The following is a 25,271-nucleotide window of genomic DNA, read 5'->3' on the forward strand; positions in this document are numbered from 1 at the left end:
TCAAAATGCATAAATTTTATTTGGTTTCCTTTTGTAATAAATAGAAGAATTTATAAAATGTATGCCCACCATTCAACTTTGCCGTCATGTGCAGCCTGCAAGATATTTAGAAATTAGGAATTGTCGGCATATTTTCATCCCTGCAGCATTCTACACCACATCTGCTTGCCTCGAAATGTTGTTGAAAGATGATACTCTTTTGCTGACCCTGCCCCGTAACAATGTACCTCTCCTCTCACCCAGCCAGGGAGCTCCCACCTCGTACTCTCCCCCCCTCTTGTTCCTCCTGTGATTAATGCAATGGAGGTTAGCTCAATCTTCCGAGGCACGTCAAGCAAAGGCAGTTGTGGTTACCATATGAGCAGAAAGTGAACACGCAAACTGAAGGGCGCCTATTTTTTTTCTTTTGAGTGTCAAAGTTAGAGAGAAGGCAGCATGCACTGCGTCAGATGGCTGATATGGTCTTTTTTTTTTTTTCTTTCTCGTGACCTTAAAACAATACCCCAGCTGCGCCGGTTGATCAGCAGACCCGCCAAAAACCGCAATACTATACACCATTTTCCATAAACTGCCGGGAAAGGAGGAAAATACTCTCAAACCAGTCCTCTCGGCGGCCGACCAGTGTTGCCTGTGCGCGCTGGGCTGCTAATATCGCTCGGCGCGGTATGTTCCGCTGCGTAGTTCAGGGGTATTTCGCACCGCGTGCTTACTTTTTGCGGAACTTTCAACTGTTTTAGCCAATGCTGCGATGCTGTTCAAGGTGCAAACGTCGCTTGGTCAGCACTGCGCGGTGGTGGGGTTTTGAACAACCAGAGAAAGCGAGAAACAGTCGCTGACAGCACGCATGTGCACGACACTGCCTGGAGAAAATGCAGTGCGGTCGCGGCGTGTTTTCGCTGCATCGCTTCCCAACACACACCGAGTTGAGATATTGGTGGATGCCGTTGATAATTCGCAACGACTTTGTACCAACGACCAACTCCAGGGTTTGTTGGGTGCACTTGGACGGCAAGCAGACGGAGCAAAATCCATTTATCACACGCAAAGCTGCGACAGGGAATGGAACCCCCTGAAATGTTAGAAGCAACTGTATCCTTTACCATACAGCATTGATTGATTGGTTGATTTATTAATTGATTCATTATGGCGTTTAACGCCCCGACGCTTCATGGGTGCTGAGGCGCGCCGTAGTGGAGGGCTCCGGGTTAATTTTGATCACCTGGGGATATTTCACGAGCGCCGATACAATACAACATTACAATAACTTGTGGTTCCTTGTAGTAAATTTAAAATACTATATATTGTTGGTCATTACAGCCGATTGGCATTGAACAATCCCCCTTTAATCTAATCTAACCTTTAAAATCACGGCGTTTTGTTTACTTTTTTCAGGCCAACGCATTACACCGCCAAACGATATGAAAGGATAACTTTCTCCATCGCACACTGCTGGTCGATATCAAGATAAGCAGGCAGCCCAATGCGGAAATGCAGCTCGAGATACGCGTGAACGCTGCATTTGGAAAATAGCTCAACCTGTCCACAACGCGGTCGAAGGCAAAGCTTCTAATCCTTTTGCGTTGTCACGGACTCTAAAGTATTACAATTACAAAACATTACTGCTGGTCGCGTAAAGCATTTGTGGTGCAAGCAGCGGTTTCACAAAGGTGGCCTCGGAGCGACAGGCCACATGCGCTGCGCAGAGTTAGGTCAATCATAATCACGATCATGATCAACGAATATTAACTCACCCGAGCGTCGACCTAGCTTCTGCTCAACCTTCGAATAGTAATTTGACTGGTTGTGCGGTCGTAATATTTTTCCGCCCAGGTAATCTCGTTTCGTCAGTAACCGTCATAAGTCTAGTTATGAAAGATTATATTGCATTGCAATGTCAACACCGTAGCAATCGCCTCGTCGAAAGTCCATCGCGAGCACGGGTCACCGTGACCCACATATGCTGTGCGCGCTCCGCATTCGACGTCCGCGCTTGCGTAAACATGACTAATCGGTGAACAAAACAAGCACGGTGGCATTGAAAACACGTATTTACTCCCCGATGTTGATTTCTATGTCAGTCGGTGCCATACCGGCACGTTTGCATCGCGGAACTGCGGAGCACCACCCGCACCACCACCACACTGCTACTGCTGCTCGCAACAGCCGGGGTCGGCATTTTCCACTCTGGCAGCAAATTAGGACCTGAAATCCGTCTGCAGATGATGAAAACAAAACAGAACACACACACACAAGCACTGCAACCGCTAACTTAACGCCAAACCACTACGGTTCACTCGGTAATGCACGGGTACCGAGCAGACGCACGGAAAGAACGGAGCACTTAACAGCCCAGCGCGGAGGTTTCGGCGGTCGCTTCATAGACGGCGCTAGCGTTCGGTCAGAAAAAAGCAAATGGCGGCGCCCACCTCTAGCAAGGAAAATGGTGTATAAACAGTGTTGTGCTTCAGCCAACCGCATTTAAAGCAGCATGTTTAAGGATTGTGTTGTATCGAAATCAAACTGGTGGTAACAAAAACCCACGTTATATCCGTTCCCGCACCATAAGTGGTTACATTATAAATGATCCACACTGTATCCATGTTCGACTGTTAAAAGTAATAAATGTGAGATTTTGTGTCAGTATTAAGCATGGGAGGCAGAGGAACAATTTCTGCTGATTCCTCCAATGATTTGTTGCAATTGTGAAGGCCTCTCGCATGTTCTTCCACCGATCCCATCTTTTTGACACGCTAGCACTGTCTCAACCAATCTATTGCCCATAGCACTGTGAAGGCTGGCAAACGTAGCGGGTTCGGGGGCAAGGTTACTCCAGCCACAAGAACGGGCTTAGTACAGCACCACCACCTGCAATGCTGGCAGTGAAAACGATTGTTGAGCTCTAACCAAGCATTCAAGATTAGTCCACCATGAAATGCAATTTGTGTGCAGCAAGCATTTCAATAAATTTGAATACAGCAGCAACAAAGAAGCCAGCGGCACAAAATTTAGAAAGTTGTTAGAAAACAGGGCTCAAGATTTACACCTGCATCTTGGTACACTTTATAAATCCTCTTGGATTTGCCCTTGTTCAAAACCACATATTACTAGCTCAGTTGCACTGCCCCTCAGTTAGAACATAGCTTGCAGGCTGCTTTGAACAGCAATGTACAGTGCAAAAAGGCTGCCACAATGTTCTTGTCAGCGCTTTCTGTGTAATACCCTTAATCAAGTAAGGCCGCATGAAAGATCCCTGCGAGTCCCAGTGCTTGAGCCACGAGTCATCAACTTCACCAGTCGTTGCTATCATCGTAGTCTGCTTTGAGTGAGCTCAAAAGGACATCCCTTGTTTTGGGCCGAGGGTCAGCTTCCAACTCCGTTTCAACAGCGCCAGCCTCTGCAAGCATCCATTCCAGCTCTGCAAGATGGAAAAAAAAAATTAGATGTGCATCAAAGTGTCATCCTTCCAATCACACTGCATTAAATTCTCAAAGCAAGAATAACAAAGACAAAACAGAAAAACTTTTTGTGCACCATAGTGAATGATAAATAACTTCGAAGGCTTAGCTTAACTCCACCAGCTAGTTAAATTACGCAAGTTCAATTAGCATCGAAGTCAATCGTACCTCGCAGCTTTCTGAATAAATTCACAAAGGAATTTGAAAATTTTCCACGTGGAACAAGTGTACACTTCAGCAGGTGAGTGGAACGACACCGATGGATGATCTCATCCAACGTGTTCAGTTGGGCTTCTGCTTGTAGCGGTGGTATTGCCGTTATGTCAGGGAGCCCAGTGATGGTGTGCATGGTGGCCCAGTTTACAAGCTCAAGCCAAACACAGTTTGGAACCGTGCTTCACAAGCAAGCCGCGGGTGTCCAGTGATGGTGTGCATGGCGGCCTAGTTTATAGGCTCAACCCAAACCCAGTTTGGAACTGTGCTTGACATGCAAGTGCACTAAGAGACGGGCAATCATCCAGCAGGCCCCACCAGACTTCTGTGGGACGTGTCAAATGAGGTGAAGAATTTGTCCAGCTTCCTGTAGAGCAAACCGGAGCCACTGAGCTGCAGACCCTGACACCAAGACCTCTAAACATAGAACATGCAAATGGCCAACAATGGAACTGGCATTCCCATTCAGTTGCACTACGATGAGGCAAATGGCAGCCACAAGCGTTGGCCACGGGCAATACAGTGGTCTTCTCTTGAGACAGAGTGAGGCTCGCATATTCGCATTGTTTCTGACAGTGTCAATGCTTGCTGGAGACACTCTGCTTGTCATACCAGGTCTGGATGCACTGTCCACACCATAATGCCATCAGTGTGCATACAGTCGAACCCCGCTACAACAAACTCCGCTTCAGCGAAATATTTCTAATTCCCCGTCAGCTAGCCATAGAAGTCAATGCAACAAAGTCCTCGCCACAACGAACCATTTGTCAGACTTGCTTTCACTTCAACGAAATTTTCGATGATTTGGGCTGGGTTTGAACAATTATTTTACATTAAAATAAGCATAGCGCGAGCTATCTAACTTTTTATACATTCAGCACGCTTAGTTTCACCGAAGACATGCGCGGTGCGCCCACACCGCCACCCAAAACAAACAAACAAAAATAACCTCATAGGCGGACGCCATTGTTTGATGGTGGTAACGATGTGGCTGGCCGTCTTTACATGAGGCGCAGGCCCGGTTCGCCAAGCCGGAGCTACAGCCAGTTGAAATCGCACGAATGTGCTCTGCTGCTGGCACGGCGCCGTCACGTATGCATTGTGAGCAGCTGTCCTTGCCGTTTTTCTTCTACAATTCTTCATAGCCAAGACCCAAAATCATGTTTGCTTGTTTGATCTTGAAGCCAAGTCATCCTATCTTAGTCGCGAGCGCGCAGTCATGTTAAATGCAGGCGCGCGTGTCTTGCCTGCCACGGTCAGTAGCTGCCGTGCCGTCAGAGGATAAGATAACGGCACTGCTCCTGCCACAAGCGAGATGGGGGCTTCCGACGGCCTCGCAGCTATCTCAGGGGTGATCCAGCCATTCGAACTATTGGAGCAATTTTTGGAGCTGAAAAAATGTTATTTTGGAGCACTATTGTATCAGAGCTTGACTTTGGAGCAGCTTGGGAGCAGCACAAAACTTATGTTGCAGCTTCATTTATCTGGAGATAAAGAAGGCCGGCAACCATTCAAGCAACGCTAATTACTCCTTCCAGGTGTAGACTCTGAAGCTGGTAACTAAAGCACCAAAAATGAGTGCCCCCACAGCCTTTAGACAACGCTGCAAGTGAAGCAGATGACAAGCGTTTCTTTAACTTAAAAAAACACCAAGTAATCATTACAAAAACTTACTTGCCCATTTTATTTACAATAAAATTATTTCACTATCTCAAACATATTGCACTGATTTGTTGCTTCTTGCCGTTTCGTTCAGTTCATCCAGCTCGGAGGGTCCGGCTCAACAATATTTAGACAGAAAATATTGCACTTCACACACATCACACCATACTATTGCTTCTTGCTTGCCTTCTTATTAAGTTCATTCAGCTCGGAGAGGGTGTGGCTAAAGGCAGAGTTGCCTTCTACTAATAAAGCCTGCCCTGATGAAATAATGTTTTCAGCCCTTTTCAGCAACGCACGGCATGGGATCCCCTTTTCTTCCAAATTCCACCTGAGCCGCTTTTCATTGCCGACATCAGCATCACATTCCTGGCCACTCAGGCGGTGGATAAGAGCAATATGAAGGGGCTTTATTTTCAATACCGTCACGCAGAATGAAAAAAAAAAAGAACAAACAACAAAAACAAAGAGAAACCTGCTGCGAAAATCCCAAACGGCAAGTTGTTTAAACTTACGCTGATGCAGTTTTGGCTAGCGCTACTCCACTGCAGTAGCCCTAAATATAAGGCCGCACAGTAATAAAACGGTTCGCCGCGAGCGCAGAAAAGAATAGACTCTCGTTTGTGCATCTTGTCACGAGTGGCCGAACGTCAATCGCTAGTTTTCTACAAGCGATTCACATGAAGTAATGCCATTACGCTTCTTTGCAGCAGTGCGGGAAACCACTCCGTTGCGGTCCACGCCACCGGAGTGTATGCATGCCGACTTGCCGAATCACCATCTCTGCTCCGAAGCGGCACCGTGGCTGCACTATTGCTGCACTGTGGCTGCACCATGAGCAGAGCTCGGCTGGGGCAACCAAATAATCGAGCGCACCGCTCCTCCAAGTTGCCAACCAAGGAACCATCGTGCTGGTTAGCGGCAGAACGATCGCCTCTCGCTTCAGCTGGTTTGAGGGGACAACTCTCAGCCGAAAGACCGGGTTCAAACGGTTCGGAGCATTTGGCACAAGTAAAACACCACTGGGCGCAGCAGGGCGCAGGAGAGTACAATTGTAGCAAAATGGCGCAAATGGCGCAGCTGGATCCCCCCTGCTATCTGCAAGTAATCAGCTCGTTGGACACGCCTTGTTGTACAGCAATACGTTTTGCGCCTGCATTTCTTCCCCCCCCCCCCCCCCCCCCCCCCCCCCCCCCCCCCCCTTGTAACGCGTTCTTTGCGTGCAGTGAAAAAACAGATAACCATTGGTATGTTTGTTATCCGAATAAACATGACGTTATTGCCCGTCACTCCTTTTTCTAAACATTGTATTATGCTGCCAATGATGCGGAAACATACGGGGCTATTTTTCTGGCCTTTCCGTGGTGTTTTGGGGCAGATTTTGCCTCAACGAACTTTCGCTACAACGAAATTCTTCGCACGTCTCGTCAGTTTCGTTGTAGTGGGATTCGACTGTAGGAAAATACAGTTCCGGGATACAGTCAAGGCGCCAGGCAAGCGGCAACAAGACAATATTGAAAAGAAGTGGCAACAAAACGGATCCTTGTAGTATGCCGTCGACAGCTGAGAGGTTTCCCAAACTTGCACTGTTGATACGGATGGAAAACAGCATCAACAGATGGAAATTCAGAACTTGTAAGATGGAAGCATGATTAACATTGTCGTTTGCCTTGCATATGTCTATCATGGCGGGAGTGGCCTCCAACCAAAACCACAAATGACAAATATTCCAAACCATCCTCGGCATCGAGTGGGGCCAGAATGCAATTTGTGTTGAGTGGTACCACTGAAAGGTGTCAAGCCATTACAGAAGTCTTGTGGCAAGCATTTGCTCTAATAACTTGCACAGCATCGATGTCAAAGCGATGGGCGCATGTTTGCAAGTTAATGCAATGGTTTCTCGGGCTTGGGAGTAGGAACAATATCTGCCTGGAGTCAGGAGTCGGGTAACTAGCCAGAGAGCGACACCTGATAAATGGAGCCCAGAAGCGGCACGAGGAATGAGTCATTCAACCAAATGTTGCGTAACTGAGCCTGGGCTGGCTGCGCCCCGCATCAAGCTGCTTCCTTGTAGTCTTTTGTTGGTGGCCCATGGCGGCGTGGGGATTGTCCTGTCCCATGACAATATTTTTGTACACCTCATAAGCTATCTCGCCAGGACCTGGAGCCGTCTGCTGCTTAGCCTGATTGATTTCCGTCAGGAATCCAGCCACTGTGAATGGCAATTGAGTTCCCAATACGACTTTATCAGCAAGCAGTGAGCCAATGTAGTTCGGCAGGGCAAATGGGAATACTTCGGCCACTGGCACAGCATCACGGGCAGCAAACAAAGCCCGGGCAACCTCAAGAGAAAACTGTGCCGGACCTTCGTTTGATGCAATGCAAGCACTGGTTGCTGCATCCTAGGGATGACTGGCAGATTCTATGGCACAAAAGGTGTGCCAGACAAAGGCTGTTGAAGATGATGGAGCAAAAGAGGCTGGTCAGTCAAGCCAGCGCTGCCTGGACACTCTTTTCTCGTGCCGTCAGGCAGCGGCGGTAAGGCGCTGATACTAAAGCCTGGCAGGTGTAAGCAAAGGATGTCGTGTGGCAATTACTCCTGCTTGTTTACGTTTAGCCCACTACTGCAGGAGCCAAGGATCAGGCCTTGGGCGGGATGAAGACAACCTGTCAACTCTGGAATAGGGCTAAGGCGAATAGCGTGATGGTCGCTGCCCCAGCAGTCAGCTTCTTGTTGCCAGGATACTGTTTGTGCACCCAGCCACCATGGCAAGTCAGGTGAGTATAGTGGCACTGGGCGAGGGCACAACAGCGTGTCGGGCAAGAGATGTCATTTAGAAGTGTGAAACAGGCATCAGTTAAGTGTTCTACTACTACGCAGCCACGCCCCCTTGTTGATGGGTGTCCCCAATCACAGTGTGGAGCATTGAGATTGTGTGTGCTCCAGGTACCATGTTATTGTGTGGCCTTCTTGCCAGTTGTTCTTGAATCACCCTTTCAGAGCTTAAAGTCTCCTGCCACAAGTATGGGGCACCCAGGGTTAGCTCGCTGAAGTAGGGTCAGCCAACCCAGCCACAGGCAGGGCACACAACTGCTATAAGGGCACATGTAACAAGAAACCAGGATAACCATACCATGAGCAAGTTACCCTTTCCCCACCATGACCCCCTGCTAAGCTGTACAACTTGTGTCCAGAGGGATAGGGTTCTGAGGAAACCAAGTTATAACATACCTAAATGGCCGCATTGCCTGGGGAAGTAAAAGTGGAGCTGCATCTCTTATAAGGCATGGACGGCTCTGTGTGTGCTGCTAATTGGGGTAGGCGGCGTCAGAGAGAGTTCATTTCCTCAAGCAAGGAAGCCCAGGCATGGAGCTTGCCTACACAGGGCTGTTCACAGAGCTCTCCAATTTTTGTAGCAAGGTTACGACAGTTCCATTGCACAATATACTGTTGTGGTTCGGGTATGTTTATGGACTGTTTGAGGGGGTGTTACGATTCCGTGCGCCCAACCATGTTCGCGCGTTCTGCAAATTTTTGCGAGTTCAGTACAGAACTTCATAACCGCCCCGCACAAGAAGTTGGAGCAAGCCCTAGTGCTGTTTACATGGTTCAAGGATATGACAGCCAAGAATGTTCCGCTGTGGAGATGTGGTACAACAAAAATGCTGTGTTTCGCACGTCTGCTGAAGTGCTACACTTTAGGGCAAGCCCCATCGGGCTTATTATTTTCCCTGCAAATTTTTGGCGCAACGCTAAATAATCGGCAGGTGGGCGCTGCGGCTGCCGCAATTACGATGTGGAGGCAGCTGCTGGGATGCACCTCCCTTCAGACATCAAATTTATGGAATCAACTGCTGTAAAATGACTGTTCCAATTTTACGAAGATGTCAATTTGGCAATACAATTTGTGGTTCCCGGTGACCTTGTTAGATCGAGTTCTAACTGTGGTTCAGACTTGCACTTGGTAAGTTTGGTCATTTCACATTGCAGAATTGCCAGATTCTGGTCTGTGCCTTAAGTTTGTCTCCCTCAGGGGACTAAGGCATCTCAGAAACAGTTTGCTGACAACAGCAGGAAACGACAGGCATCGTCTCGGTATGTTGGCTGTGAGAAGAACTCTGGGGCTTCCTCCCCCATTGTATCCCAATCTCCTCTTTCACCAAGAAATCGAAGCAGTTAAATGTTAACGTCTGATTTGGCTGAGAGCGAGCTTGTTAGCACACTGCTTAGCACACACTGCTTTATTCTTGGTCAGGAGGCTTTTAGCTGTTATATCAAGGTCGTCACAGCAACACACACCACACCTGAATTTTGGCTGTCAAAATGAGGCCATTGCATCCTCACAGAAATCAGGTTTCAGAAGATGTACACGTGACCCCAGCGAAAACAGCAGTAGCAGTGCGCTACCCCTGCCTAGAATTATAGGGCTGCTAGGACATGGCCATTGTAGAAAAGCTGTGGGGAATGAGGCGGCGGCTTTAGCGGGCCTTGTAGCATCACAAGGCAAATGCATCCGGATCCCATGTACCTGAAAGCCGATTCACACGGCAGATGAAATCACTGATCAGGACCGCGGAATGCGTACCACATGATACGACGACACCAATTCGTGACCCTACAGACAACACAGGCTGACAATTCGAAGCTTCATTTCTGTTAGCGATTCTGGCGGGGGAATACAGCAAAATACTGTGCTTTGGCACACACAAGGCTGGATAGTCTAGCAACCATGCCTCTCGGTTTGGAGCAGTGGACGTAAAAAAATCGCCACTATGCCTTCGTTTATTGACATGGATAGAGTGGCTAGGGTGCCGGTGGGCCCTTTGCCCATGGGGCACGTGCTTGCTTAGGCACGGTAGAACAGTGGCACAAGGCTTTCACGCCAGAGCCATTTGACTTGTCAGACACAAACACGAGTGGGCAAAACACTGATCGCAGTGCTCGTCAACTGCCTGCCCAGCGGCGACACCAAAATGAGCAGTGATGCAAGCCCAGAACAATGTCAGGAGCAACATCAGAAAGCCGGGAGTATATGAAGCGACAGCAAGGAGAGCAGAAGTTTAAGAAATGCAGAACCAGAAAATGTGAGCACTACATCTTTGCTGCATATATACGTTGTCACCCAGCGTGTATCCATGATCTTATGCAGCTCATTCTTGTGGCCAATGCTACGGCCATCGCCGCGCTACGACACCTGTGGTCGGCGTCCATCTTTGCTGCTATGCCCAACCACTCGAACCTGTACCGCTTTCGCCGTGCGCACACAGTCTGCGCGTTGAAAGTATTCTCTGTCTGTCTGTGCTGTCGTCTGCTCGCTTTATCCTTCATGTGAATGCTTCCTTGAGCCAGACTGTCTGCTGACGTCACGCGACGTCACCAATCTAGCTGCGGGTGTGTCCGAAGTGTGAATCCCCCTTTAGAGGACACACGATGCGTGTCAGATTTATAGTGTCGTGAAGGTAGTCCGGTTATCCCCAGGGTCCACTACCACGACCACGTAGAGATGGATGTCAGTACCTAAAGCCGGGTTCGCTTGCACAGGGAGGATTGTGCCGGCGGGGAGAGCTACCGTATAAACCGGTATATAGGCCGAGTTTTTTCCCCAAAAAATCTGCACAAAAGTCACCCCTCATCTTATATAGCGGTCATTGGCAGAATGTAAATTGTTGTCTGGCAACAATGTGCAAGCGTAGTCCGTCGACATCGCCCTTTGTGTCGGACTGCTCTCGCACTATCAGGCCTTTATTTGCTTTTCGCTTTTCTCCAGTTTTTCGTCTTTTACTCGTCTTGTGTGTGTGCATGCGTGCATTTCTGTACGTGTCTGCTCTGAGATGAGGGGTGGAAGTCGGCGCCAGTTCACTGCTGCGTTTAAGCTGAAGGTGATGAGTTGCCGAGCAGAATGGGAATATGGCGGTGCAATGCCACTTTGGCATTTCGGAGAAAAGTGTGCGGTACTGGCAAAGCCAGAAAGCTAAGGTGTGCGCGTGCAACCCCCGGAACACATCGTTCCGTGGACGTCAAGCGGTGCACCCCGAGTTGGAGAACAAAGTGGCAGACTTCGTTAGGGAACTTCGCTCATGATCACTGCCGGTTACAGCGGAGGCCATCCACAGACCGGCTCCGCGAACTGTACAATGAGTGGATAGTCGGCGACAACGAAAAGGCACCTACGGGTCGGCAGCGGAAACCATCTCTCACGACCATGTCAAGCTGGGTGTCCTTCTCTTGGCAGTCGCTGCCCGATGACATGGTTGCACGAGCGTTTAGGAAGTGCTCCATCAGCAATGCTCGACAGCACTGAAGAGGACAGTGAGAAGCAGTCATCCTCGGACGACTCTGACAGCTCGGACAAGTGACTTCGGCAGGCATAGTGAGTGGCAGCGCCGGACGGGCGTCGAAAATAAATATAGACATTGTGTGTGCCCTTCTATGCTGAATTTTTTTTTTTGGGGTCAACTTTTCCCACCTGAAGGTAGGGGGTCGACCTATATACCGGGTCGACCTATATTCCGGTTTATACGATATGTGCTGCAGAGAGCACAACTTAGCTACTGGATCGAGGGACGGCACCCACACGGATGTCATGTTTGCTGGACGATGATAGGCATATCGGGTGAACCCCTTGGTTTAAAGGCAGAGATCTACCAGCTGCTGCAATATCTTCGTGGGGCGAGTCAGAAAGTTAAAATGCTGTTGCGGTTTGATGGCAGCTTTACACCAGAATTAGCTCTGGGCCTGTGGCAAAGGGCTCCACGGGGTAAGCATCGCCTCAGACACTTTCGCGGTATGTGGTGTTGAAGCTGTATCTGGTTGCAGGCTGCTGGGTGTCACCCGGAACACACGCCACTTTGCAGCAGGCTGTGGTGACTTTTCCTCAGGCATTTCAGTAGGTGTCTCATCTGCAGAAAGCTTTGTCGATGTGTCGGTGGGTGGTAATGGGAGTCATGTCCTTATCTCTACCAGTGACGGAGAGTCGTCAGTAGTGCCAGCAGCAGCATCAGCAGCAAAAGAAGCTCCTGGCAACTAAGTACTTTCAGACAAACACAGCTGTTAGCGCATCAGACATGGCAGCGCTGTATCTTGCCCATATGAAGAGCTCCGAGCTAATGGACGACCTTGTGGTCATAATCCCCGAGCTTGCTGCTGTGCTGTTTCGGTGCCAGGAGGGTTGCAGTGTCATTAGAAATGCACAGAGTGATGCAGCAAGAAAATAGAGCTCGTTAAAGGAGCACTGACACCAATTTTCGGCGTTAATATTACTGCACAGTTCGCTTCCTTCACTCAACAGAATACCCGGGGTGAAATATGAGCGGCCTGCGACGCGAAGAACATGGTTTAATTGGATATCATTTATCGCGCCGACGGAGCAGCGCGCGGAGCTGCACTCAGCAAATGGACATCAGCGTGACATCATCCAGGGAGAGCCAAAACAAGTGATGCGGCAGCACTCGTGAAAAGCTCGTGACGTCACTTCATGCGCGTGGCCCCACGAGCGGCGAGCGGGCGCAACACCCTCTCAAGCGGGTGCCGGTGACGTCCGCACAAAGCAGTTAGGTCAAGCAGGGATTCTGTCATATGCGCCGTTCGGGATCAAACCACGGGAATTCGAAACAAACGATTTTCAGGCCGTTCAATGTAATTAACTATCGCGTGCTGAAGTATTTGAAGTGCTGTTTCAGGTTCGCCAGGCCATTAAGCATTGATAAAAGCAATAAAAGTGTAACGTAAAATTTTCGTGTCAGTGCTCCTTTAAGACAGAAACGATGAAACAATGAGTAGCCAAGGAATGCAAACAAACCCCTCCTTTGTTGTGGTCAGCGCCCCCGAAAAGTGTTTGCTATGTGCAGAGCGTTATGAAATTTTCCAACGGCAAACAAGATGATGTAACAGAAAGTGACATGATAACTGGAAGTGAGAAAATGAAGATATTGGCAACTCCACACAAAAGCAGCCTCCCAGTAAAACGGAAATATAATAAACAATCCGATTCTCACGTTTACATTCCAAGTGAATTTATTAGCATGCCATGGTGTTTGTACCCACACAATGGTTGCATCATTTTCCTGACATTAACAGTGTATCTGCTGTGGACCTTCCCAGGACTACATCAAGTCTGCCTGCGGCACCTTCATGCAACCAGTTGTTCACCCAGACTGCCCTCCAATCCCATAGTGCTGGATGCATGGACTGTTTCCTGAGGACTCCTGAAAACTTCATACATGAAGTCGATTTGCTTGTGTACCTGTGAACACATTCACCTATTATGCCATAGGGCAAACTTTCAAATCAAAGTAAACAAGAACACCTACAACAAAATTAAGTTTGGGACACAGCCAGCGATTGACCAAACACAAAAACCGATGTCATGGCAAAAAAGCAACTAATGGAGCAAAAAATACTTTGTCCCACGAAATGCGTACTCGAAATGTGGCAGTTTTCCGGTGGGGTAAAGTGTGTTCATAATGGGATCAAATATGGTATATATCAATGCTAAGAGGAAACTAACAACCATACATCCGTCACAGCTTGCTAACAGTAGACAGGGAGTGTGTAACTTGTCTCACTGAATGAGTAACAGATCGAAAGCCTCTGTACAGACATTATATCGTCTTGCTGGTAATGTCCTTCCTACATCTGTCAGAATATTCTTTATTGAAAGGAAGTGGATATTCATTTTCTCAGAATGAGACAAATTTTTTTTTTTACTTCCCAGAACTTTCCCTCATTTTTCCAGACACTGAGAATTCCAGATTATCACTGCCAGTAGTGGCAAACGTCAAGCTGCTGTCTCACTAGTGTCCCTCTCGACTACACCAGACAGAAGGCATGCTACAATTAAAGAGGCACGATTTTAGCACAAAATAACGAAATGCACCTTAACCCGGAGGTAACTGTAGGCCAAATGCAGATTACACCTGCATCGCTGCTGTTCTCTGTTCAGCACGAGGCCACCGGCACAAAGTTCATGTGCCCTACATAAGCTGTCATGCTCCTTGCTTGAAGCAATGTAAAACTTCACCTAACATCCCAGCACATGCCTGACAAGCAAATGTAAAGCTTCACCTAACATCCCAGCACTTGCCTGACAGGCAAATGTAAAGCGTCATCTAACATTCCAGCACTTGCCTGACAACCAAAAAGAGGAAATGCGCACATTGCCTCATAACGGCAAGCCAAATATACCCAGGTGGATTCTAACGTGACACACAAATAAAAGCAGGGCCTTCATCATACGTACCGTCAACTTTTAGCTTCATGCCCCCAAACGCGTTGGGGCCGACAAACTGCTTCTTGAGTTGGCCGTCACGGTAGACAAAGATGGTAGGCAGGTTGTGGTCCGGGTAGTTGGGGATGCAGTTGGTGGAGACGCTCCGCAGGAACTTGGTGGTCCGGAACTTCGGGGCCAGCTGGTTCAGGTGCTGGTTGATCAGGGTACAGTACGGAATACTGGAAGTGGGGAAGGGGGGAGAGAGAGACAGTTAGGACCAGTTTTACAGAACAGACACAACAAATGCTGGCCACCCAACTACCTTTCCCTATACAACCCCTCCCGCTATAGTATTGCTTGGCCAGCAAACACCGTAACACTATGAATGTAAATCAAGCCACCTGTGAATCCCAGCACCCAAGAATATACCTTGTACAGAGTTTGATATTTTCTGCACATCTTTTACATTTCTTATTGATGGCTGACAGTACATTTCCAACATACTTCCTAATGCCCAACGACTCTGGCTGTCACATGTATAAACGTAGAGGCAAGCATAACCCCGACTAAATCATGTCACTAATTTTATTACTATTACAGATCTACAACAAAGTTTACTGACTAGATTTCCCAGGCATTTGGGCTGATGAAGTAAAAGGAAGATTGATTGATTGATTTTAGGGTTTAACGCACCAACGCAACACAGGCAATGAGGCGTGCCATAGTGGAGGGCTCCAGATTATATTTGACCACCTGGGGATCTTTAAAGTGCGCTGAAATCTCGTACACACGGACATTTTGGTTTTTGCCTCCATCAGAAAAGCGGCTGCCGCGGCCGGGAATCGAACCCGCGTCCTCGTGCTAAGCAGCGCAACGCCTTAGCCACTGAGCCACCGCGGCGGGCAAGTAAGTAAAAGGAAGAGACGAACTAGTCGCTAGCAGTGCATGATGGAAACTTCAAGTGCAGGTAAACAAGACACAGACGAGGAAGAAAACACCATCATTTTAGTTTGCGAACTAGCAATATGCAACTTGAGACTATGCTTCCAGACTCTGGGAGGTGGCACTGCGCTCGTAAAAGCACCTAGACAACATCCACTGAGTTGTGCAACGTACCAGGGTTTATCTCTCATTATGACGAATGGCACGATTAACATATGCGATAATGTGTAATTATAGACCATGAGCGCTGTCTGTAGGGGCAGCACTGAAAGCAGGCATGAGCCACTGTCTCATTTGCATGCGCTGGAACTAATTATTCCTGCGATGACAGTGATGAAAAAAACAGGCTTTAACAACTGTGCAATTATCTTTAATGCGACTGCAGTGTGGGAGTACACAGTTTGCACAAACACCAGGTGCGTATCAGACCAGAATCACAAAGCAAGCATTTGAAGTAGAGCTCATTATGATTTCACATCTACCAAATTTTCTAGCAATTTCTTAAAGCACTGTGTTCATCAAAATGGCTGCGATGTTGCGAGACACTGACGCAAAATTTTTTAACGCACAGACAGGATGTAGTGCAGAAATCGCGTCTCAAGGTGTCACGTCTGAAAATTGCTGAGACATGCATAAAAACACAAGTAGCATTCTGCTATCGGCTCATCACAGCCATGCAATACACTCTTTCTTAAAACTGCCATCTTCTAACATAGGCAGCACACCTGCCTGCTGGGGCAGATTGGCTAATCCCACCTGTGCATGCAGAAGCGTGCAGATCGAAGCACCAGGCATAGATGAGGTGACATTATACTGAACCCACATTTGACACCAGACGCCAGAGATGTGCTGTTGCTGCCATGCTCACAATGCCGACAAAAACAAAAAATGGGCACAACCATGTCGGGGGACACAGAGTTCTTATTTGTGTCCAAGCACCCCATGACACTGTAATCTTTTTTTACATCTCAAACTTTTGTTTGGTGGCGCACTAGGTAGGTATATCGTAACAGCTTTCATTCACATTTCAGTACCAATTGTGCTCAGCAAGTCGCAAACATGCACTAGCGTGTCATCATTGAGCGAATCCTGTTAGCAATGTATGCAGCACTTCTGACACAATGCCTCTTGTAGTTCAAGCACTCTCCGGCTATTAGGTGCGTAAGCTCCCTGATGAAAATGGTGCCCAACACTGCGGCTGTGTTTCATCCATCACCTAGTGCATGTTCACTTTACTAAATATAGTGATGACTATTCCGTACTATAAAACAGCTATCCAGGGTGACTATGTTTGCTGCAAGGATGATGACATAAGCATATTGCTTAGAACTCAGCTGGTACCATGCAGGGTCAACTTTTTTTTAATGGCCACATGCTGTGCGTGTCAGCGGTAGTGGTGCCCTTTAAATATGCGGGCACCTGCACAAAACCTGAACACTGCTTTGTGGCTCCACAGAGAAAGTGCCTCAAGGGTACCACCATATTCCATGATGATGGTGCCACACTAAATTCAAGCCCCAGTGCAAACAACACAATGACACTTCCCTCAGTCCAGAAAGGAGCGGGTGTTGTTATTTAAATACTTGTCACAACATGCTGTATACTAAGCAAGCCTCATGCCACATCAACTAGTTCGACATGTTTGTGCTACCTTGTGCTAACTGGGGAAAGTAAAAAGGGAGCAAAAGAATGCAGTGCAAGCATGAGCTTCAGTGTGAATGTTTAGAGGCTCCACACTTTGCAGCAGATGTGCTTAAAAAATTAGCAACACAATTGTATGCCGTATTTGGTTAGCAATCCCTCATTCGCTCATTTTGTCTGACATTTGTCCTGTTTGCTCTGGCTACAACGTCAAAGTTCACTCAACACCAACTAGCCTCAAAAGTCTGCCTTAAACAAATACAGTAGCCGACCGATTTTTTGGACCTGGAAGGGATTGAAAAATAACCAGAATAAAAGAGCAGTCCGAAAAATCCATGAGTCATTACTCCTATGGGACAACTGACGGTTCCTCAGGAAAGTCTGAAATATCCAGCAAGTCCAAACTTTCGGAGACCAAAAAAACGGTCGGCTACTGTATAGACGGACTGCTGTCTGATAATAAACTGTTATAAAAGCTTAGGCCTCCAGAAGGCATACTTTTGTCTGTTCTTTCATTTAATAATGGGAAGTTACCTTTTTTTAAAATGCCAACAATAAAAGCATGTAAAATACAAGCCCTTTTCAAGCATATCTGAGCAACTGTAACGGCTCCCAAATAGGACCCAACAGAGATAACTTTTCAAAGTTTGTAAACCCATCTTTGCTCAGTGAATAGAACAGTTCTCATTAGAGACTGTATGCAGGAAGCCAAGTCGCCTGACCAAGTGCGCGGAGGGAACATTTCCAGCGATGCGTTATGCAGCCTATGCAAAAAACACCTACCCAGACTTGTACAGATGGAGGACGACCCAAACTCCTTCGCCTGCCTTGTTGACTTGCTCAACGTAATCATCCGCAGAGATGTCCCGCACGTCGCCGTACCGAGATTTCTGTAATGTAGCCTGTATCTCTGCAAGGCGCCTCTGCCTGGAAACAGCAAAAGAGCAATGCAATTAGCATTGTTGCATCGCAATAGGCACGCGCGCAAACAGCAGGCCAACAACACACCTATTCACTCAGCACAACACTTAGTTGAAGAGGACAGGCAACTTAGGCACTTGGACGGAGGGTCTCAAAAAATGGCTGACTCAGGCACACCAGCACCATCGCCTTCAGGCAATCGGCCATTTGCAAATATCTTTCACAGGGAGATGGCACAATACAGAGGGAGCAATTGCTGGGATCCGTGACACATGCTTCGAGAGTGTGGCACAGCTTAGCCGGTATCCACGCGACAATATTTACAACTGGGTATGTACCACGCAGCACTTCATATGACATTTTTCTAGCACTCATATCACATCAATGCTATGCTTTCTATAACATATTTCAGGCCCATTTTCGGGAACGAAATTTAGCAATTCATTTCATCAAACACAAAAATATCGTGGCAAGAATAGCTGAGCTACTTTGAAAGTGTTTTTTTTTTAAACCAGTAATTTGTTTTTGCTTAACTTTTTCATCGTGGTAGCATATCATGGTACAAATTGCCTGGGGCCAAGACAGCGGGGCCACACTTGCCTGATTATTTAGAAATAGAGTAAAAACAATTTTCGCCTATGGAAGCCCCAGCCGAAATGTTGGCTGAGTGAACGATGTAGATCAACTCTGCTGCTTGTCATCACTATGCAACCTGCTCCCCCTCCACCAAACCTCTACATTTTGGTGAAGCTAGGTGGCACAGCTGTTCCACGTTTTTTCCAGATTTCATTTTGGCTGAGTTCCTGATTAGTCATAGTGTGGCGACGAGTGCACGCACTTGCGCGTTGTACATCAGGCTTTGTTCCCCCCTGCTGAGTCCAGTGGTGTTGCGAAGTTGCCTTGCTCAGCCTGCTACCAGCACGGCGCAGAGCTGAGCGGCGAAGCTGTCGAGCCAATGGTGCATTAAAGCAGCATTTATATACAATATGTACAAGGGTAACAAGGGGATGACATGGCTAGCACAAAGGCGAGAGCACGTCTCAGCTCGGTGACTCCGTAGAATGACGCTCTTGCTCGTGAGCCCGGGCTTTTTATTCCCCTGGGGATCCGTTGCAAAGGGGAGCAGTTAAAATTCCTTCAATCGAGACTCTCCGCTGGCCGCAGTTTGAATTCGACGAATGGAGGTGAAGGGGTTGCATCGGACGATCCACCGAGTGCGGAGGGAGAAGGTGACTCCTCATCGCTGCTTCGAGGCATGCCAGGGTACGTATGCTTGCTCCAGATTGCAGGACAGCGGGGCGAGATTCTGCCAAGCCATTTCGGGCAGGTCGTCAAGTCAAGCGAACTTTGTGTCAGGCGCTCAGGCACAAACAGTGGCCAGCGCAGTGACGAGTACGCACACTCGCATGTTGTGGCCTGTTTGCCCTCTTAAATCTCGATGCTTCGCATGTTCTGAGGTAGAGAAGTTGCAAGAGACAGGGAGTGTGAAAGGGTCCTTTCATGCTTGTGTCAGGAAGAGGCACAAGCCAAGAAGTGTGAACACTGGATTGTGTGCCAGGAAAGGGAAACCCCAGTGTGAGAGTAGAGTCGGAGCGGGACTCCAAGAAAGGGCAATGCAGCACGCACCGGGAAAGAGAAACTGCTGCAACAAAGGAGATTAGGCCGCTGCCAAAACGAGCCACCTTCAGAGGTGAAGGTACAGACAGGGGCGAACAGAATGCTCCTTGCAGTGGATAGAGAGCACAACAAGCTTAGGATGCTCCTGGCAACAGCGAGCAAGTGGAACGAGCATCAGAGGGTGCTGTCCAGGGCACTGTTAAACTGGTGATGGGTGCAGCCACACACTTCAACAGAAAGTTTGAAAGCAGGTAAAAAAAAAGCTCTTGTTGATGACCAGCTATTGGAACAAGCTCCGCAGGGTGCTGTCCAGGATCTAGCCAAGTGGTGACAGGCACGGACGAAAAGTTCAACAAAAAGTTCAAAAGTCTTTTGCTTTCCAATTCTTCGAAAGTTCTAAGCATCCCCCGTACTTTTTTCATCAAGGTAAGTGCACACATCATCACCTAGGCATTGTTGTTTCAATGAATTCCTCTCCTCGAACATTAGGCATTTTTGTTGCCTCTACTCCACTTGTTATCTTGAGGTGATGTCGAGTTGCCGTACACAGCAGCACCTCAATTCATAAACCGCTAGAGCCAATTACACCTAGTGGTGTCCGAGTGCTCTATGCAGCTCTGGTCACAGCAAGCGTGTGCATGCCATATTTTGGGGCAAGTGCACGAAACATTTGTAGTATGTGTGTCGTGACTTTGTGTTTACGTTTTGCAGATTCGTTTGACAACAGTGCATTGAGCAGTGCGAGGGCCTAGTCCCTCCATCCGGGGTTGTGATCACTTGAGCCTTGAATGTGTATGTGAAGTGCGCATGAATAAAGTTTATGCAGAGCAGGTATGCGTGATGTTGTGTATATGAGTTCCTAACTGGCTCAACCCCACAGTGGTTCCTTGCAGTGCGTGTGAACGCTTTCTGAAATGCATGCATTACACCTGTGAGAGAGACCACATCGCTTGCAGCCAACAAACCCATGAAGTGCCAGCAAAGCAGAATTTATACTTTTCAGGGATTCATACAATGCTGAGACGTTTTGCAGCAGTCCTCTGAACATCAAGGCAGAAAAGGCAAGTGCCCACCTGTACTGCAGGAGCACTCGTTCGTCTTCTTCGTCCTCAAGTTCTTCAAGTTCCTCCAGGGTCATGTCCTCTAGTGCTTTCTGTGCACCTGCAAATTGAAAGTAAGCTTTAAAGCAATAAGGACAAAGCCTATACTTCGGAACAAGTTAAGAACGGCAATAGCTCATGTACGGTATCACTCCGCCTATGCGACGGACCCGGATGTAGACGAACGTGCGCATTTTGAAAGGATACTATTGCTATGAGTGCGTGATGTCACCTGCCATTTCTCACGTAGTTACTTTGTCGTCGTTGCGGTAGTTAATAAGCATATAAGGTCCGAAAAATCACGGAAACGGCTCGCACCATGTCCAAAATCCATTAACACACTACTTGCGCCGCGCGGAGTAACATCCAGCCGCGGTGATGAGGCACAGCGGCAACTTCCGTTGCCGTTCTTAAGTTGTAACCGAGTATAGCTAGCTTCCCCAAAAGCTTTGTGACGACACGTTGTGACGACATACATAAGGGCCAAACTTTCCTCGTAAGCCTGGCTCCAAGGAAAAGTATTTCTATACGTAGGTACGTCCCGAGGAAGGTCTAGTTTCTTGTTAACCTGATGAGTGGAATCTCTTACGAGTGGGATCACAAGCCAGTGAGAGTTCTTCACACTCTTCTTTGACATGGAGGAGGAACGGTCCTGCTCCTCAAAAGAAACAGTCATGGATGACCGGATAGCAAAGTAAAAAACATTCTCTGTCGTTCAAGCAGTAAAGTTTGGTCGTTTCACGCCATCCTAACACAAACAATTGATGAACCTACAGACTGAGAGAACAGATTCTGATCTGTGCTTTGATTTCTCGGTTGCCCTGATCTCTGCTGTATTTTTTCGCCAAACTTCGCAGCAATAAATGTCACTTGTAAGTCAGCGCCTGTGTGGTCTTGCTCTCCCTGTCAGCCGTGTCTGCTGTTTGCTCTGCGGATTCAAGAATTCGAAGGGTAGGTTTCAGTTGATCGATTTTTATGCAAGGCATTCCACATGCCTGGATCAATTAGTTAGGCTGAGCTGGCCAGTCTTGGCACAGAATAGCCAAATTTGTGATTTAGGACAGTTCTCAAAGGCTTATATGGATATTCTTTCGCAAAAAAAAAGTGGCGAGATCACATTGGGGATCTGTTTAGCCTCCCCAACAATTGTGCGAGCCCGAGGTAACCAGGCTGATAGACTGTACCAATTGTCTTCATGCAGTGGCTAATACCCCTGCTACACTAGCATCCGAATGTCATGTGAACCAAATGTCATTTCATTTGACTCAAATGCCAAGTTGTGGTGCTACACTAGGTTTTGAAATGCCATTCGGCTCAAATGACATTCAAGGCAAATGAGCACTGAAAGAGACATTTGGGATTTCAAATGCCATTTCTAGCACTCTCGCACGCAGCGTCTTCGATCGGCAATAAAAAAATATACTTCCGTAGGTGAACAAACAAAATATTTTTATTTCTGGAACTTCGTTCACTGTTCATTTACTTAAAATATAAAATAAACATATTTAATTTTCATACTCTCAAAACCAGTCAGTGGGTCAGTTGCAAAAAAAAATAATAAATAAAACTACACAAACAGCCACCACATTAGAGTCAAAACTGGTGTCTCTTCTAATTTGATATCATTTTACTGCCTTAGACTGCTTATAAACTTGATTGTTGTATTATTGTATGAAAACGGAAAGGGGCCACAACAGCGCCACTACAGCACGGCGAGCAATTGTGAAAGCTTTCAAATGCCATCGAAATTGTAGTGTAGCACAGCAGATTCTGAATGGCATTCGAAGCACCCCATTTGACTCAAATTACATTCGGACCCTAGAGTAGCCGGGGTATAACAAAGATAGTGGCCAAAGTGAGAAGAGACGGTGGTTCCTGAATAAACGGCCCTTGAACATCAAAACAGCAGAACAGAGCAATGACGTGACAACTACCGGTCCTCAGTCTGGGATGTCAAAAGACCTTTGACATACGTGTACTGTGCATTCACAAACTTTTCAGTCAAAAAACTTATCATTACACACACTTTTTTCATGAAAGGGGTTCAATAATAACTGTAGTATCAAAGATTGGTTCAAAATAAATCAGTTCATCAGATTGCACAGATGAGTGAATTGAGATCTACGGAGCATTCACCAGAAAGTTTATATTGCTGCAACACACCTTGTCTTTGCATGCACTCCGTTTTCTCCAAATCCTAGCCTGTAACAGCTCCGCTGTAATACCTTCAATGTTCGACCAGCACACCACTTCGTAGATAGCATATAATCAGACAAGGTTGATCCCCGCTCTAAAGGCAGCTGCAAGCTACATCTTTTGTTGCACCTGTGAGAGCAGACCCGCAGCGATCGTTACATGGCGCCACAGTGGCTGCCGCGAATATCGAAAGCACATCACTGGGAAACGAGTGACCAGAGATGCCTGATAACGAAGTAAGGGAGCATGCAGAACGTGCGCTTGGCGCGGCGGATGCCGCAGCAATGCAGATTTGCGCCGCTCTGCCATGCACTGCACATCCCGCAAACTTTTGCGGCCGACAGTACGGTGAACAGGCCTTTCTAGATGCAGGATCAAGTGTTGGTAGCCCCTATTTCTGCGCCGATTTCCTCTTTTGCAACACCCACACGAGCTGCATCACCATAAATTGGCGTGCAGGTTAGATATTTTTTTCAGGTATCCTAATCTTGATAGATTACTGAGCAGTAGCCACATAACATCAATTTTGTCTCAAGCCGGAATGTTTATACCCATTCAATGAAGTTACAGTCGAGAATATTGGTTATCGTTCCATGCCTAGCAAGTAAATGATCAGCATGTGATGCCTTACAAAAACCACCTAACAAAGACCAACAGACACAAACAAATAACTGACCATTGAGTTTCTCTTGTACAGTCGACTCTACGATGTTCACAATTTCATCCTCAGTAAAAGCTTTTTCTGCCTCTTTTTTCGGGGGCAGAATTCCCTTCTGTCTGAGGACGTCATTCCACTGCGTGTCTTCATCAGGGTTCTGTAAAAAATGGGGACACAAACGCTAAACACTAAACGAGCAACAAAACAAGTTTGTCCCAAAATTTTCTTTAAGCACAATCACAACACAGTGGCACTTCTTTAACATGGAAAATTGTAAGTGGGAAAATGCATTCGACGCGCTGCGTCTAGTACAAACAACGAAGCTGAAACAAACGGTGGTTGATGAACAAAATGTACAAACAGTTTCGCGGCTGCAGTTGACCAAACTTATCCGATCACATCCTCCTGGAAGTGATCATGGATCATAGAGTACCATAATAAGCAGAGTAGGATGTCATGAAATAACTTTGTTTTATCTTTACCGGTTAGGTTATGCGAACGGCTCTTTCGGGCCCTGTGTCTGCCATCGGAATGAATTAAGACACGATCAGACGAAAACATTGCTATTTCAGATGAAGCATTACTAAACTCGCGGTATTCTCATCACTTCACATGCCGGCACAGCGCAACAATATCCCATGGGTAATCAGGTAACCAGGTCACACTCAACACAACGCCTAATTTGGACATGAACACGAAACTGGAAGGAAACAAGGGCCCAACACGTGCCCGAAATCATACCGCCATGACGATAACTTGGTGTATTCGCAGGCCAAGAAGTTGTATTTACATTAACTGTTTTCAGGAATACAATGAGTCAGAAGTCCTTCCGCTAATTCAGTTGTTTGACGCTCCACGGACACCCAAGCAACCCAAGTTCACACGCGGAAACGCAACGCACCTGACGCACCCGGTAACCACCGCCTCATCATGAGGTCACGTTACTTACTATATGTTTAATAATAATATTTTAATACGTTTTAATTATGTTTACTATATTTCCCAAGAAAAACAAGGTCACACAAACGTTGTGTGCTGTTCAAGCAGGTCATTAATTTAGTTTCGAAACTCCCCTCTGACGCAAGGAATGCCTTGGCGCTGCAATCGCTAGGCTCCACTTGCTTCCAGGCAGACAAATTATTATCAAACACTCTGCACACGCCTGAAAGGACTCAAAATACTGACACACACAGAACTCTCCCTATTTTATAAACCACATAAACCCCACCAAGGAGCAAGGAGCATGCGGCACCAATTAACGCGTACGCAACGTTACTAGATCTATTAACGTTGCGCGTATGCTCGCAAGCAGACGCTTCCACACACCGCACAACGCGCGTTTATGTAGTAAATTTGAAGTTGCCAAATGCACCGCAGTTGTAAAAATAATATACATGCTGCTATTGTAAACAAAACGATGAGGTTCAGGCACTTACTGACTAAGCTGGATTATCCTAATCAATCACAAAAGGCTTCAATGACAAATGATGGCTGGTTATATCGTTATATATAGCCCAGGATTCATGAGCTACCCACTAATTATTTTTTTAATGTATTTGCACAAGCCTGTGATCTGGCGTCTTATAGTGAATTTAAATGATCTGGTGTCATGAAATTGATGATTACCTAATTTCATTTTTCCTCATTTCGTGCGTGT

The 25,271-nt window shown here is 47.1% G+C and overlaps 1 protein-coding gene across 1 annotated transcript; it reads right to left on the minus strand.

Moving 5' to 3' along the window:
• Positions 1-24,527, minus strand: Viaf (viral IAP-associated factor). The gene is made up of 6 exons (XM_077700108.1): positions 24,356-24,527; positions 23,633-23,771; positions 20,734-20,821; positions 17,906-18,049; positions 14,570-14,778; positions 1-3,415 (listed from the first exon to the last, which is right to left on the minus strand). Exons 1-6 carry the CDS (start codon positions 24,359-24,361, stop codon positions 3,288-3,290), a joined length of 714 nt encoding a protein of 237 aa, XP_077556234.1. The 5' UTR covers positions 24,362-24,527; the 3' UTR covers positions 1-3,287.
• Positions 24,528-25,271: the final 744 nt, after the last annotated feature.

Source organism: Haemaphysalis longicornis, unplaced genomic scaffold (assembly GCF_048455015.1).
Source record: "Haemaphysalis longicornis isolate Haplotype H1 unplaced genomic scaffold, Haemaphysalis longicornis Haplotype H1 scaffold_2, whole genome shotgun sequence".
NCBI classification, from domain to species: domain Eukaryota; kingdom Metazoa; phylum Arthropoda; class Arachnida; order Ixodida; family Ixodidae; genus Haemaphysalis; species Haemaphysalis longicornis.